The sequence below is a fragment of the Galeopterus variegatus genome, unplaced genomic scaffold, assembly GCF_000696425.1.
Source record: "Galeopterus variegatus unplaced genomic scaffold, G_variegatus-3.0.2 Scaffold3336, whole genome shotgun sequence".
In the NCBI taxonomy this organism is placed as follows: Eukaryota; Metazoa; Chordata; class Mammalia; order Dermoptera; family Cynocephalidae; genus Galeopterus; species Galeopterus variegatus.
This window is the reverse complement of record NW_007729447.1, coordinates 136,236-152,830: the sequence shown is the minus strand read 5'-3', so window position 1 is coordinate 152,830 and position 16,595 is coordinate 136,236. Positions and strand designations below refer to the sequence as shown.

Genomic DNA, 16,595 nt, shown 5'->3' with positions numbered 1-16,595 from the left:
AACCGGCCATCCCTATGTGGGATCCGAACCCGTGGCCTTGGTGTTATCAGCAACGCACTCTCCCAAGTGAGCCACAGGGCCGGCCCCATTATATCACATGTTGATGACATCTTTACAACCCTGCTCAAAGTAAACACAACTAAATTCCACGAGTGTGTTTTTCATCCTGTATTTTCCCCTCCCCCATTCCAAGCAGGCAGTCAGGCCCTTTGTCCACAACTTGGAGATTTCTGGAGGGAGGAACACAGAAATTCTTGAAGGCAATGGATCTTCCTGTCTTCTGTAAAGTCCTGGGTTCCCTGAAGACATTACCTCCGTGTGTGTGTGTCTGTCTGTCTGTCTTTGTGTGTCTGTGTGTGTCCGTGTGTGTCTGTGTGTGTCAGAGGACGTATGCCTTAAAGAGAAAAGGCAGAGTTTCCACAGGGCCTTGGAATACTAGCCACTTTCTGGGTGGGGATCTTGGAAGGAAAGGATGACCCTGTACCCACGGGCTCCCAATTCACCAAAGATTGCAAGCCCCAGGCTGAGTACAGAAGCCCCACAGCTGTCAGACCCGAAGAAACCAATGAGCTGACCACAGGGTGACCAGTGTGGACCCATGACCAGAAGAGATGTCCTATTACTTTGGGGCTTTAGGAAACCCCAAGGCCATGGGAGGTGAAGATGGGGAGGTGGAGATGGGGAGTGACTGGGACAGAACTCCTGCCAACCTGGTGTGATGGAGACTTAGAATCAGTTTTAAGATGATTTAGCAGGAAAAAAAAAAAAAAAGGAAGGAGGATAATTCTCACCACCTGAATTGCAGACCCAGCTCCATATTCCACACTGGCAAACTATGGCTTTTCTAATATACCTGGGACCTATAGTAAGAGATGCCACTACGAATGGTAAGTCCTCCCGGGGGCAGCGAGGAGGCTGAGCTGGCAGCTGCAACTGGGGCAAGGGGCAGGAGGGAGAATTCCAACCAGCTCAGATCACCATGAGCCACAAGCACGGAAAGGGCCTCTGGTGCCAGGCATTGCCTCTGACTCAAGGCAGGAGGTGCTACGGGCCCTTGGCTTAACCACTGTGCACCTAGTCCCAGGGGAGCAATCACATTAGTTCAGGTGCTAACTGGAAAAAGAAAAAACAGACGATGGGGTCATGCATGTTCTATCTGATAGACTCAGGACACAGACCCCCAGAACAAAATGGATCCTTATTTGGCAACTTCTCATGCATCTGCAGAAATAGGAGCTTACAAATTTGAAATGGCAAATAACAGAACATAATGTCTTCCCCCACCCTCTACTCAGCCAAAGATGGCAAACTCAGCAGCCGGGGGTGCTCTGAGTGGCGCCTGCAGCCAGTGACTCCTCAACCCTTTGGGGTAGAGAGAAGGGAAGGGTGGGAGCTGAGCCTGTGCCCCCATGAAGATAGTCCTGCCCCACCCCTGGGCCAGTGCCTACTGGCCACGGACAGGATGTGGCCCTCATGGAGCAGCAACACCCAACATGCTGCCACTGCACAAGACAGGATGGCAAATTGAGGACACAAGTGAGGGATAAAGGCAGCAGGATGGGTGAACCTACACAGCAAACCCTGTGTATTTCCTCCTGCAAAGTCTGCTCTGAACTCATTTCCTCCCTGGGGCCTTCCCAGGCAAGTTGCTCGCTCCAGCACCCTAGGACTACACGCATGCATGTTGAGGTCCATTTCTGACATGCACTTTCCTCCTCCTTTTTCATATGCTACCATCGTGTGTCCTCCAAGAGCACGGCACCAGATCTATTTCTCCCACAGTGAGTGCTCTATCTGTGGGTCCCGCTGTTTGAATGTGGGTGATGCTGAGACCCCCTGGGAGGGGGATGCGTTACAAAGCCTGTTCCAGTGCTGCTTCTGTCTCATCTTCATCAAGAAGAGCCACAGTCTAGAAAGTGTAATGTCCATGACTAATAAAAGGTTACCATCCTTAACATATAAAGAACTCTGATGAATCAATAAAAAAAAAGAAACCCAATGACAGTGTCAGAGTTTGGTGTACTAAAAGACGGCATACCTCATGTGGGTTTCCAGCTACCACATCCCCAACTTCCCTGAAATACAAAGAAAGAGAGAAACCAAATATAAGTCAGTAAAGAGTACAGCTAATGGTTAGGTTCTTTTAGGAAGATTTTGACCCTTCTCAGGACTGGCCTCCCACCCAAGACTTCAGTTCTTACCGAAAACTGCATAAACTGAATCATTGACCAGGATCCTGCCCCTTCACCTCCCAACCCCCACCCCACCCTGAGTTTTTTTTATCAGAGACAAGAGCTTCCAAGTTCAGTTGTCCCCTCATGGATTCTAGAATGTTCACCCTGATGGATCATCTCCTGGGGAATTCTCTCCCCATCTTTCCCCTAGTTACCACTTTTCTGAGAACCCAGCTCCCTGTTGAAATGGCCTCTGGGGAATGAACCAGCAAGACCAGAGCCCCTGCATGCATTCATGTATGTACTATGTGCTGTGACGTGTGGTGTATGTATGTGGTGTGTGTGTGTGAGATATATATGTGATGTGTATGAGTGGTATACTGTGTGTACTGTGTGCTGTGTGTGGTGCATATGGTGTTTGCAGTGTGTATGGTGTGTGATATGTGTATGTTGTATGTGATGTGTGTTTGTGTGTAGTGTCTATGATGTGTCTGTGTGAGGTGTGTAATGTATGTTCATGTGTAGTATATATAGTGCATGTTTATGCATAGTGTGTGTGTATGTGTATGTGTGGTGTATGTGCTCTGTGTATGGTGTATGCTGTGTATGTGTGATGAGTGATGTGTGATGAGTGTGGGGGTGGTGGTGTGTGTGTGTGGTGTGTGATATGGAGGGGTGTGTGTGTGGCGTGTGTGATGTGTGTGGTATGTAATGTAAGGTGTGTGTGTGGTGTGTGATGTGGAGAGCTGTATGAGTGCTGGGTGTGCATGTGTATGTGGTATTTGTTATGTATGTGTGGTGTGTGGATGTGTGATGTGTGTGGTGTGTGTGCATGTATGTGTGGTGTGTATATATATGTGGTGTGTGTGCATGTGTGGTAAGTCTGCATGTGTGTGGTGTGTGTGATGTGTGTGTGGCATGTGATGTAAGGTGTGAGTGTGTGTGGTGTGCATGTGTGGTGCACGTATGTGTGTGTATGTGGTGCACGTACATGTGTGGTGTGTGATGTGTGTGGAGTGTGTGGTGTGTGTATGCACAGTGTATTGTGTGGTGTGTGTGTAGTGTGTGTGGTGTGTGATGTAAGGTGTGAGTGTGTGTGTGCTGTGTGTAAGTATGTGTGGTGCATGTACATGTGTGGTGTGTGATGTGTGTGGATTGTGTTGAGTGTGTATGTGTGGAGTGTATTGTATGGGGTGTGTGTACGTGTGTGGGGTGTGTGCATGTGGGGTGAGTATATGGGTGTGCAGTGTGTGTGGGAGGGTGTGCGTGTGGCTGTTTAAAGGGGAGGAAGTGGCGCTCTCATCTAGAACCTGCTTTCTGGACCTCACGTGCCCTCCTGGATGGGTGGGAAACCCTCTAAGAAGCAGGCTGTGACTGGCCCTTTCTCTCCAGCCTTCACCTTTTTTTTTTTTTTTTTTAAAGAAAACTTCCCTAGACTGTAAATTAGACAGCCATTGTGGAGAACAGTATGGAGTTTCTCAAACAACTACAGACAGAGCTACCATACGATGCAGCAATCCCACTGCTTGGTCTATAGCCGGAGGAATGGAAATCATCAGTCGAAGGGACACCTGCAGTCCCATGTTCACTGCAGCTCTGTTCACAATAGCCAAGATGTGGAACCAACCTAAGTGTCCATCGACAGATGAAAGGAGAATGAAAATGTGGTCTATATACACCATGGAGTACTACTCAGCCATGGAAAAGAATGAAATTCTGCCATTTGCAGCAACATGGATGAGTCTGGAGAAAATTGTGTTAGGTGAAATAAGCCAGACAAGGAAAGAGAAATATCACATGTTCTCACTCATAACTGGCTGCTAGGAAGGAAGAGGGGGAAGGGGGGGAAGGAGGGAAGAAGGAAGGAATAAAGGAAAGAAAGAANGCGCCGCGGCCGGGTGCTCCCGGAAGAAGTCCCGGCCCAGGTGTGCGTCCGCGTGACCCTGCAGCTGCACAGGGCGACAGCGCTCAGTCTGGCCCTAAACCCTGCCCAGCAGCACCGAGCAGCGCGGCTTTAGCGAGCTGGGTTAGCGATCACTGCTTTTTACTCTGCACTGGGAATCAGGGGCCTTGGGTTTTGCCTCAGCTCACTGTGTGGCAGTCATGGGGTGTATGAGGCACTGACCTGGACTCTGTAACCTTGGCCAGACCCCTCGCTTGCCCTCTGGGCCTCCCTAGTTACAGGAAGGGTTGAGCAGCAGGGTTTCTAGAGTGTGTTCGGCTTCTCTCTGGATATCTGTCCTCCTGAATCCAACAGACTCTCATTCTGTGCTGTCCTGGGTGTATGGCCTTGACCTCCCCAGCTCAGGCCCGAGGCTGGAGAGTGAGCTTCGAGACTGGTCCTCAAGCAAATGTCACCAGAACGGCCTGCTCACCGTTGTCTATCTCGGAAAGTTGCTCTGCAAGGTGAGCAGGGGGTCAGGCTCGAGCCTGAGGAGGCCACTCTGCAGGAGGCAGAGAGGGTGGCCTGCTCAGACCGTGGCTCTCCCCAGAAAAGGGAAGGTGCTACTCGTGACCCACCTGTTTGTTGGGGGAAGAGGGAAGCTGTTGGGGTAAGACACAGGCTAATTAGTGGCTGCAGAGTGCTTGAAAAACACAGGAATGGGCGTTATCATTGCTGTAACTAAGCCGCCCTGTGGCACTGTGTCTTTATGATCAATCTTCATCGAGATGACTGTGACAGAGGGCAGGTGCTGGCAAGCTGTGAAGGCTGTGACTTCTGTGTGGCCCGGAGCTGGAGCACCCACCCCAGAGTGGACAGCGTCCACTCGTGCTCACCGGACCTTCCTTAGGTCACAGATCTGCTGAGCAAGGAAGGTGGGCAGGGCTGCCGACCACCCCCCAGCCAGGACTCCACTCACAGCCCAGTGCTTGGGGCTCCCCCTGCAAATGTTTACACTCTGGGCAGTGCTGGGGGCATGGGCAGCGAAGCCATGCTGGGGCCTAAGTGTCATGAGTCAAACATCGTCCTCGCCATCCCTGATGACAGCAAGAGGGGGAGACAGGGCGCCAGCAGGAGAAAACACTCAGCAGAGTTGAAATGGNCAGAGGGCAGGTGCTGGCAAGCTGTGAAGGCTGTGACTTCTGTGTGGCCCGGAGCTGGAGCGCCCACCCCAGAGTGGACAGCGTCCACTTGTGCTCACCGGACCTTCCTTGGGTCACAGATCTGCTGAGCAAGGAAGGTGGGCAGGGCTGCCGACCACCCCCCCAGCCAGGACTCCACTCACAGCCCAGTGCTTGGGGCTCCCCCTGCAAATGTTTACACTCTGGGCAGTGCTGGGGGGCATGGGCAGTGAAGCCATGCTGGGGCCTAAGTGTCATGAGTCAAACATCGTCCTCGCCATCCCTGCTGACAGCAAGAGGGGGAGACAGGGCGCCAGCAGGAGAAAACACTCAGCAGAGTTGAAATGGAGAGGTGACCTCCAATTTGGGTTGGGCTGGGAAAGGGGAAAACTGGGTTCCATCAAGAACCCAGGGGTGGGGCAGATTAGAGAATCCTCATTGGAGGCCCGAGCAGGAACGGGAGGACACTGAGGCAAGATCTTGGTCCCCTCTGTCCTACCAGGGACCCAAGGAGGCCACACTATAAGGTTCCTGATCTCCACCTTCCCTTGACTTGGCTCAGCTGCAAATGACAGGACGGAGGTCGAGCAGGAGTAGCTGAGGGTGGGTCTCAAAGTGTGGGCCCAGAACCAGCATGAGCATCCAGAGGAGCTTGTGAGAAATGCGAATTCTCAGGCCCCACCCAGACCTACAGAATCAGAACCTCCGGGGACAGGGCCAAGCAATATGTGCCTTAACAAGCCCTCTAGGGAATTCTGAGGCATGTCCGAGTTTGACAGCCGTTGATCTGAAGACCCACCAGCATCTGCAGAGCACAGGACTCACGGTGACACATTGAGGATGGTGTGAAGTGCTGCTGGTGGAAGCTCCACTGTGCATGCATATGACCTCTCACTCACAGAAGCTGGGCTTTCCTGAGGGGAACCACCATCAACTGGACTTAGGTTTGGTTTTAATTATTTTCTAGTATTAGAGAGGTATTCTCTAAATCACCCACACTTCCTTTTCTCTTCCCTCCATAATCAATAACATGCATTTGTGAGCCAAGAGCAGGGTATACCAGTAATCTGCAGCCTTGAACCATGGCATGGGCTGGAGCCTGTAAATGTGGGCCTTGCTGGCACATGCTCCATAGCTGGCCAAGCTTGCGAACCTGGGAGAGTTGCGGTAAGGCTGCAGCAGGGCAGATGCGCCTGTACGTAATTAGTGCAGTTGGCTCCAGGTGGGGAGCACTGACAGACCAGTTGTCCTCAACCTTGACTGCACACTGGAATCACCTGGGGAGTTTATAAACCTATAATGTCTGGGTTCCCCTACTCCTGAGATTCTGATGCAATTAGTCTAGGATGCAGCCTGGTCTTCCCAGATTGTAGCCAAAGAGAAGACCCCTGGGCTAATACTGGGGCCTTACTGTGCTGGTGGCCAACCAAGATGCACTCTAAAGGAGAGCCACACCAGCCCTGCCCAGGACTGCTGCCTGGGGATCATATCTTCAACCAGTTGGGTGAAGCCTGAGATGGCAGCAGGAAACCCCAGATGAAAGCATGACAATGACAATATGACTCTCCGACCCAGCTGTAAATTACAAAGGAGGCACAGGAAGAGCTGAGAGCCAAAAAGATAAAGCTGAGTGCTTCTTTTTCTTATCAGAGATCAGGGCATTTGTTTCTGTTGGACAGATAAATAGGAACCTATGGTGTACTATCAACATCTTGTTCAGACCAGACCACCAGGCATATGGGGGCAAAGGTCACCACTGTTCTTCCATGGGCGCCTGGCAGGTGGGATTTGAGATGGTCTTTACCACCTCTTGGGGCTACCAGCCTTCTGGATCATGTGACAGTCTGTGGGAGACCTGGCTTCCACCACAGGAAGCAAGTGCTACTGGGTGCCCATCCCCCACGGCAGCCAAGCTGTTTCTCACCAAAGGAAGGACATCTCTGTCAGCACTCACATACCTCCTTGGGAACCTACAGGGCAGAAGAAGAGGGCAGGGTCACCTGAGAGCTCCAAGGTCCTTGTACCTTTGCAATTCTTCCGACATCTTGCAAACAGACTGTGCAATTCTGGCCACTGGGGAGGACGTTCATGCTAAAGTGAGAAACTGGTCAGCATTTCTGAAACTGGAGAGTTGTTGATGAATTTCAAGGCCATCTATAGACTACTGAGCCCTAGAAATTCGAGGAGAGGAAGGTTCTACTTTTTTTACTTTGTTTTCTAGTTGTATAATCTACCAGTATTCCACACTTCACAAGTAATAGCACTGGGGCTTAAATGAGAGCTAACATCTTACAGACCCACAGACCTGGCTCCAGATCAAGGACTTGGCCAGAGCGGGAGATCTCACTCAACTTGGCCTATAATTCATCTTGCCCTTGGCTATAGTGAATGGTCCAAGAATATGCATGTGACCCAAGCCAAGTCTATCGCAGACTTCTCTAGGAGTTTTGAATTGGAAGTAAGAGAAGGGGCCCCTTTCTTCATGCTGGTGGTATTAGGGAGTAAAGAAATCTACACCAGGACAATTGCATCAACACTAGAGGGAGATGTAAAGAAAAAGAGCCCTCACAGCAACTGAGTCCCAAGATCCCTTGCTTCCCTTGGTTTGGTAACATGAGCTGGAAAGTTCTATTATTTGCAATTGGAAATGTTGACTCCCACAGAGATCAGCTTTCAGATCCAGAGCGGGAGCCCACCATGCCCAGAACTTCTGGCCTAGACTAGAGAAGAGAATTCAAATCCCCATTCTGTCCTTTTCCCTACTTTGCCTCTGCCACGTGGGCCCTTTTGACCAGAGAGCAGGACAGGCATTGTTTGTGGCTTGGGTCTATGGGCAACTACCTAAAATTCTGAGAAACAAAACAGCAGGGAAAATTTGGGTGAGCTGGCTTCCTCGCTTCCAGAGCCCCTGTTCCTCATTGGCAGCAGAGCTAGAAAGTCCAGGGTATTGTCTGTAGTGGACTGAATTGTGTCCCCCCCAAAGTTTTTTTATTTTTTTATTTTTATTTTCATTTTTTTAAAAAGATGACCGGTAAGGGGATCTTAACCCTTGACTTGGTGTTGTCAGCACCACGCTCTCCCAAGTGAGCCACGGGCCGGCCCTCCCCCCACAGTTTAATGTGTTGGAGGCTTGATCCCCACTGTGACAGTGCTAAGAGGGTGGGAAATCCTATTATGGTAATTGAAAGGTGGGGCCTCAAAGAGGTGATTAGATTCTGAGACCATGTCATAGTGAATGGATGAATAATGGTCCGGGTGTGGTTCTGTGGGCTTTAAAAGAAGAACAAGTGACAGTCTCTCTCTCTCTCTCTCTCTCTCTCTCTCTCCTTAGCCATTCTGCCATGTGCGACCCCTGCATTGCTGTAAAGCCACCGCCAAAAAAGACCCTCACCAGATGTGTTCCCTGGACTTTAGACTTCCTAGCCTCTGAAACTGTAAGCAATAAATGTCATTTGTTAAACAAATCACCCAGTTCCAGGTATTTTGTTATAAGCAACAGAAACAGACTAATACAGTGTCACTCCTCTAATTTTGAGTGTACAACCAGAATGGCACATGCAGAGGCCGTGGCTGTCAGGGAAAGTAGAGGCCTCGCGGGTGTCTTCCTCTCTGCTCCAGCCTAAAAGCCTTTCTCCACCCTCAGTGGACTTTCCTAACCATCGCAGCAGTCTCTCCATTAACCGCTGCCGTCAGTGTGCTCTGACTTTACCCTACAAAGATTCACAGCAGGAAGTGAGCCAGGCAGGCAGGGCCTGTCGGTGGCACAAACTCAGGCAGAGAGGCAGGAGAGCAGGCCCCGTGGCCGCCAACAGATGGGTGGAATGTGATGGTCATATTTGACATGCAGGATCCTGAGTGCCAGTGACAGGCTGGCCTGGCACCTGAGGAGGCTGGACAAGGAAGGCTCTTTAGCCTTTGGGGGATTCTGGCTGCTTCTCAATCGGTGGCAGGTTTTCAGCCTCAACCCAGACTCCAGATTCAGACAGTCAAAGCCAGAGGAGGGAGATATAGGGGTAAGAGTATGGTCTCCATGCAGCCCCGCACGCCCACTCCCTGCAACCCCAGCTACTCCTTACAAACCCTCAGCCCAACTTTGAAACTGCCTCTGTTCACAGATGTCATGCTCTAAATCATATGCCTCTAGCCATAAGGAAAAGGACTACGGATCACGTACACTGGAGTATTTTATAAGCAGCTGTAACGTGACGTCTGAAAAACTTCATATATTATTTACGAGAGCAAACACCACGCCACACAAAGCTATTTCAGTGTGTTAGGTCATGTCCCTTTGAAAGAATGCTTTGCTGATCTGTAAAGTAGGCCTGGTGGATAAGAACCGGTGGCCACGTTCCCTGAGTAGCCTGCGCTGTATGTAGCCCTGCCCGCCCACTGTCTGCTCTCTACAACTACTTACTTTTGAGCTCTCGAGAAGTGCACCGTGCCCCCTCTGGCTGGAGTGTTCTCCCTCTCCCTTCTCCACCTCTGAAATCCAGCTCACCATTCCAAGCTCTGATCAAAAGTCTCCTCCTCCGTGAAGCTGAGGAGCCCCAGACCAGCAGGGTGGTCCCTTTGTAGCAGCTCTGACCCTCCCTGTTGTCAGTTGAATGTGAGTCTGATTCTCACTGCAGACTGTGAGCACACTGAGGGCAGTAATCCTCAGGCTCCACAGAAGAATGGGCTCCTCTCTGTGTCCCCAGCTTTCAGCACCACACCTGGCACATAGCAGGTGCTCACCGAAGTCTGTTGTACTGATATGCAACCACTAAGCGCCTTGGGTTTTATCCCTGAAGGACAGTCTGGTTGTGTGCCATTCCCATTCTAGGTGGGGGTGGAAGAGCTAAGCTGGAGTAGAACTGGAGCTTATTCATTTGCAATTCTTCCTCTAGCCATCAAGTACAATTGTTTTCCAACTCTCAATCTTTCGACATAAAATAAACACACACACACAGGCGCACACACACACACAGGCAGGCACACACACAGGCACACACAGGCACACACACTCACAGGCAGGCACACACTCACAGGCAGGCACACACTCACAGGCACACACTCACAGGCACACACACAGGTGCACAGGCACACACTCACAGGCACACACAGGCACACACACAAGCACACACACACGCACACACACACACACCCTAAACTCTAAAGCCCTAAATTCCAGAACATGTTTATCATGGGGGGAATGTGGGGGATTATGACCTCGACAATTACACCTTTTCTTACTGGTTTCTTATTACAATACTTTTTTCATGCATTAATTTATACTGAGATGTTGGGCCTCCAGCCAGCTCTTGCTCTTCCTAATTAAATTGTATGTTTCCTCACCGAAGTCTGTTGTACTGATATGCAACCACTAAGCGCCTTGGGTTTTATCCCTGAAGGAGAGTCTGGTTTTGTGCCATTCCCATTCTAGGTGGGGGTGGAAGAGCTAAGCTGGAGTAGAACGGGAGCTTATTCATTTGCAATTCTTTCCTCTAGCCATCAAGTACAATTGTTTTCCAACTCTCATTCTTTCGACATAAAATAAACACACACACACAGGCGCACACACACACACACACAGGCAGGCACACACACTCACAGGCACACACAGGCACACACACTCACAGGCAGGCACACACTCACAGGCACACACAGGCACACACACAAGCACACACACACGCACACACACACACACCCTAAACTCTAAAGCCCTAAATTCCAGAACATGTTTATCATGGGGGGAATGTGGGGGATTATGACCTCGACAATTACACCTTTTCTTACTGGTTTCTTATTACAATACTTTTTTTCATGCATTAATTTATACTGAGATGTTGGGCCTCCAGCCAGCTCTTGCTCTTCCTAATTAAATTGTATGTTTCCCAAGGAACTCATATAAAAACAACCCCTATGAATCCCTCTGGAATTTGTTATAAAGAGTCTTTTCCTGTATAAAAAAGTGGATTATGATTTGTTCTTGCCTAGGCTTGTCAAGACACGAAGGTCTTGCTTTAACACATCTATGAGGCTGTGAAATCCACAGAGGGGTGGTTACCAGGGCAAAGTGGCATATTGAGCTAGGGACTCTGACTTGAGACCCCAATCCAGAGACGCCAGAACCAAAAATGGTCATGTGTCTCCCCTTACCCCATCCTGTGTGTCCCAAGTGTCTCAGTGCTGCCCAGAGTGGGAGGAAGGTGGTGTTTGTCTTTGGCTCCTATAATCAGCCTCCTTCCCCACTCAGTGACACTCCTTACCCTCTTTGTGTCACTTCAAGTGCCTTGTGCCCCTGTGTTCTTGACTCCTGTCCCCTGAGAAGCCTATACTGCACTTGGAAAAGAGTCTAATAACACATTTACACTGAGCCCTCAGTGACAGGCAAAGTTTAATGAATCTCACATCTCAATGTTAACAGAAAAGATTAAACCATACGAATGAATCTCTCCTTGTGGAACTTAGGCCTTAATAAGACCATTGGGGGGCCGGCCTGTGGCTCACTCGGGAGAGTGCGGTGCTGATAACACCAAGGCCACGGGTTCGGATCCTATATAGGGATGGCCGGTTTGCTCACTGGCTGAGCGTGGTGCTGACAACACCAAGTCAAGGGTTAAGATCCCCTTACCAGTCATCTTTAAAAAAAAAAAACCATTGGGAGAGGGTTTTAGGGAACCAAGGACAAAACTTGACTAGGAATACTCAAGGAATGGGGAAAATGCACTCTAATTACTGGTCCAAATATTGACCAAAGACATCGAGTGACAGTAAAGGACGAGCCCGGTTCCACAGTACCTGGTAGACAGCATAACCGATGCTAAGCATGCCCTGTCCTATCCTCTTCTGCCGCCTGCGGTTTTTCTGCATCAGACCCAGCAGCACCGTACAGCAGGGTTCACCAATGCCCTCCTCCTGGTCCTCGTCCACCTCATCCAAATGGATTTTGAACTGGGGATTGGTCCAATAAGTGGCTGGAGGTCACCCAGGTGATGGCGGTCCCCACCATGGGGAAGCCATGGGGGTGAGAAGATGGAAAAGAATAAAATGAAAGGGAATGATCATCACAGTGAAAGCATAACTCCGATCAACTGTGCCTTGCAAGCAAGGTTAGGAAGTGTCCTTTACAAGTGGTCGGGCGTGTCCTCCTGCCCCCACCCGCCCACGCACAAGCAGACACATCCCACCCACAGCATTTGGAGAGTTTGTGCTTGTCCGTTTGAACAACCAGGAGCCCAGACATGCTTGACTGGGAATATGTAAGATTCCATAATCCCAGGACTGCCCTAGGCAGAAACCTCCAAGTCTTCCTGGGGAAACAACTAGCACCTTGTCTCGGCTCCTGGCCTGTGGAGACAAACCCACCTCCTGGAGGAAGACAGACTTCTGAGTAAAAAGCATGTCTCTGGGACAGATGAGGACAAGTTTGCCAAACAGACAAACTTCCAAGGAGGCCTCTGCCCAACAGGCCATGAAGACTGCTGCCCTTGCCATCTGATTGGCATATGTTCTCCCTCAGTGAGGGCCCCAGCTGCAGGTCACCACCCGAAGCAGCCCTGAGAACTGTCTCTGTCCATCAGCCCAGGGGCCTCACGCAATGGCATCAGTGCTGCAGCCCACTGACGAGACACACTCCCTTCCAGAGAAAGTCACTTAATAGTGCACAAGGAATCACAATTGGCAATTAAGAAGCATTCCTGCCACACCACCTATGGATATCTTAAAAGACTCCTTCATTTCAAAGATAACATTTTTTTAAATCTCTCAAAATAGAGATTACACAAGCCAAGGCACAGAGAGGTCAAAAGCATCATCCAAGGGCACACAGCAATTCTATGACAGAGTCAAGCATGACTGAAGAAGACAGGCCAGACAGGTGTCTCCACCCCAGGGCCTCAACAATTTCATAATGATGTGCCCTAGGGGAAGAAAGGCATGGGCGGGGACAGGAGTTTTTTATGTCCTCTACATAAGAGTCTGACTTGATGAAATAACACGGCATTCACAGGTTGATTCTAATATTAAAAAATAATAATCAAGTGCCATTGATTACTATTTTTTCTTAATAGTAAGATTATTTCTTCAATTCTACCTTCCCAGAATCTCCACTTTCAGATTTTTTATTTAAACACATGTGTATGACTTTTAAAGCCAAATATTTGTAGACTCCAGAGGAGACAGAGAAAACTCTGTAATAATCTTCTATGCTGACATCATTGCTGAAGGGCAAGAACAATTCGTTTCTTCCTGACAGCTGGCTGGCTGCACAGATGGGTTTGTGATTTGGTGAATGCAGAAGCCCTGGGCACCCCCTACAGTTCTGAGTTCCCAAAATGATCCATGCAAATTTCCTATGCATATTCTAAGAGCTTGCTAATGGTGAGCATATTTTGATTTCTCCCACATGCAACATTACTGCAATCCCTACATTTTTTGTTTACTCCTTAATGGTACTGGAGGAAGAGAATGGGCCATAAAAATAACACATTCCATTTATATAACGCTACACAGTTTACAAAGCGCTTCACTACACTCCATGTTACCCTGCTCACTGCAGCCCAGTAAGGCTGGAAGGTGGGAATTATTGCCCCATTTTGAGGATTAGGAAACTGAAGCTCAGAGAAGGGCAGTGCCCCTCCTGGGGTCTCACAGCTGTTAAGCTGAACAGCAGGGGCAGATATGGACTCCTCCTGTCTCTCTGCTCAGCACTCTGGTCGCTGCTGCCAGAAACAGGAGTTTTAGGGTGGAGGCGGATGAAGGAGGAGAGACCTTGTCAAGATCCCGGGACTGAACCCACGTGTGATTTTATTATAATACCATTTGCACAGCACAGAACACAGCCCTGCCGTGAGCTCTGTCTAGAGAAGAAAGCGATTAGCCCTGCCCCTGCGCTTACAGTCTAAGTCAGTCAACATGTCCAGAGCAAACCCGGTGCCAGGGAGTGTGGGGACTGAAAGGTGAAAAGTGGAGACAGCAGGTTTTGCTTTCCTTTATTTCTCCTTAGAGATGTGGGGTCGTTTTTGAAGTTTCTTCATCAGGTGCTGCCTCGGCTGATTCACCCTGGGAGGAGCCTATACATGCCTGTATTGGTGATCTTCTGTGACCGGGGAAGACTTCCCACCTTCGGTGAGATGAGGGCCCCAGGTTAGTGTAGAGGCAATGGGTGGCAACAGACTATCCCCACCAGGGATCGGGCCGATGGCTCCCATGGGAGGGGGCCATACCCTGCATGTGGCCATGCATGTGGCCACCCTGAACCACACTGTCCCACCTCCACCTTCAACACAGGCGCAAACACAAAGCAAAGCAGCTCTTGTGATGGTGCCGCCCATTAAGCAGCACCATCAGCCACTCTGTCCCAGACACACTGTCCCACCTCCACCTTCAACACAGGCGCAAACACAAAGCAAAGCAGCTCTTGTGATAGTGCCGCCCATTAAGCAGCACCATCAGCCACTCTGTCCCAGGGCTCAGCAAGACAGTGTCAGCCAGCCAGGGCGAGTAGGGCTGGCGGAGACCCAGAGAGGAACAGGAGGCCTTAGCGTTGGTGCCAGAGCAGGGTTAGCACAGGAAGCATATGTGGGCAGGGGCAGGTGTGTGAAGCAGGGCAGGTCCAAACACACAGAGGCTGAGTGCAGGCCCAAGGTAGGCATCTGCAGAGCCACTGCCCACCCTCGCCATCCTGGCCTCCAAGCCCAGGAGAGAAGCAGTGCCTCCAGGAGGTGCCCAGGAGCCCAAGAGCCAGGTCCAAAGACATCATCCCAAGATTAGCAGGTAAAGTCACCCAGGTCGGGGAGGATGAGCCGGGAGGAGGTCGGGCCAGGCAGCTGCTCGCCTCACCCGCATAGTTCTGGCAGCCCCCAGCGGTGGAGCCCCGCGTCCAGCGGCCGTTGAACAGGACCAGGTTCCACTTGTGCACCTCCTCGCTGCTCAGAGAGTCTGGGGACAAGTTGCAGATCTCCAGGCGAGAGAACTGCCTCAAGAAATCCGAAAATGACATCCTGGGGGCAGAGCAAGCAGAGGTTCAGGCTGGGGAGCTGGGCTGGAGGGGATCGAAGGCCGCCCCCTGGGCATAGGAAGGGGCACAGGCAGCGTGGGGACTTTAACCTTTTCCACAGCCCACTGACACAGGTGTGCAGAGACTACCGCCCAAACTCCTCGCTAGTGTCAGCTTCTGGGTGTGCAGAGAGCCCCTCACATATCTAAACAGCCATGCAGAGTCTGAACGGTAAACCAGGAGACCCAGGAGGTCCTCTGAGCAAAGGCGCGGCCTCTGGGCTGGGTTAAGTCTCAGGCCACGAGAGCTTTCTTCCTATTCAATCCTCAGTGACGGTCACCATAGCCCACCGGCGAAGGAAGTTACCCTAAGTCTTAGCTTCAAGAGGAGAGGAGGACTGCTCTCAGATCATTGGAAAGACAGAAGAAGCTGAGGGGACTGGCTGAGAGCTAAGCTGGGTCAAGGGCCACTGTCTCGGTGTCAGTGCTTCAGACATGCTGGTGCAGAGGTGGAACTACACCCGTGCAAAAGGGGAAGGGAATGAAAGCCCCTGGCTGGGAACCATGTCGCACTCCCAGAAGGCTAGAGACTGGCCTACGTCAGGACTGGGCACAGATGCACAGCTGAGGGACGGCTTTCCAGTGGACCCTCTCACCAGAACTCTCCGTCCTCGGCTTTCTTGTCCAGCTCCTCCTTCCGCCTGGGATCTATGGAATTCCACTCTGGCGCACTGGGGAAACAAGCACAGGTGGTTGTCTGCAGTGCAAGCTCCTGACTGCAGCTCAACTTCCCGCTAAGGGCCAGAAACAGAATACCAAAAACAGCAGGTGGAAAGGCAGGGCTGACAGTGTGGGGAGGGGATACAGGCTGGGGACATGGACGCCGTGGCGCTAGTGGGTGACCCCCGGCATGCAGCAGGAACAGGATGGCTTGCTCTGACTGTCAGCCTCTAGACAAGTTTGACATTTTCTAAGACTCCCAGTCCCCTGATGGCAAGAATGGGGATATCCAGAAGAGGTGAGGTAAGAGTTCCTGTCACAAGAAAGGCATGTGCTCCAGGAACAACTAGTATTGCTGTCACTCCGGCTTATCCATCAGTCTGACTGAACACACTGAGAGAGGGTCTGACCAGCTCTGGGCACACAGACACGGTCCACTTGCTGAGCCTGCAAGAATGACCCTCAGGCCCAGTTTTACGGCAATTCCCCTGAAGTAAATTTACCCTGTGCGACCTCCTGCTCGTGGCCTTTCCACAGCAATATCCACGTACTTTGTTTAAATGCATCTGACCTTTACAAAGTTAAGTTTTCTGAAATATGTATGCAATGTCTAAAATTCATCTTTAGGAAAAAAAAAAAGTCCCTTCCCTGAATACTCAC

General features: G+C 50.6%; 1 protein-coding gene across 1 annotated transcript in view; it reads right to left on the bottom strand.

Moving 5' to 3' along the window:
- The window catches only part of CAPN8 (calpain 8), a 70,449-nt gene that overhangs the window by 13,553 nt on the left and 40,301 nt on the right, over nucleotides 1–16,595 (bottom strand). Inside the window, exons 8-14 of the mRNA XM_008584695.1 lie at nucleotides 15,872–15,946; nucleotides 15,060–15,220; nucleotides 12,018–12,193; nucleotides 7,196–7,207; nucleotides 4,953–4,975; nucleotides 4,550–4,573; nucleotides 2,039–2,075 (exon numbers count right to left, since the gene is read on the bottom strand). Coding sequence (XP_008582917.1) covers nucleotides 2,039–2,075; nucleotides 4,550–4,573; nucleotides 4,953–4,975; nucleotides 7,196–7,207; nucleotides 12,018–12,193; nucleotides 15,060–15,220; nucleotides 15,872–15,946 — 508 coding nt within the window. The remainder of the gene's footprint in view (nucleotides 1–2,038; nucleotides 2,076–4,549; nucleotides 4,574–4,952; nucleotides 4,976–7,195; nucleotides 7,208–12,017; nucleotides 12,194–15,059; nucleotides 15,221–15,871; nucleotides 15,947–16,595) is intronic.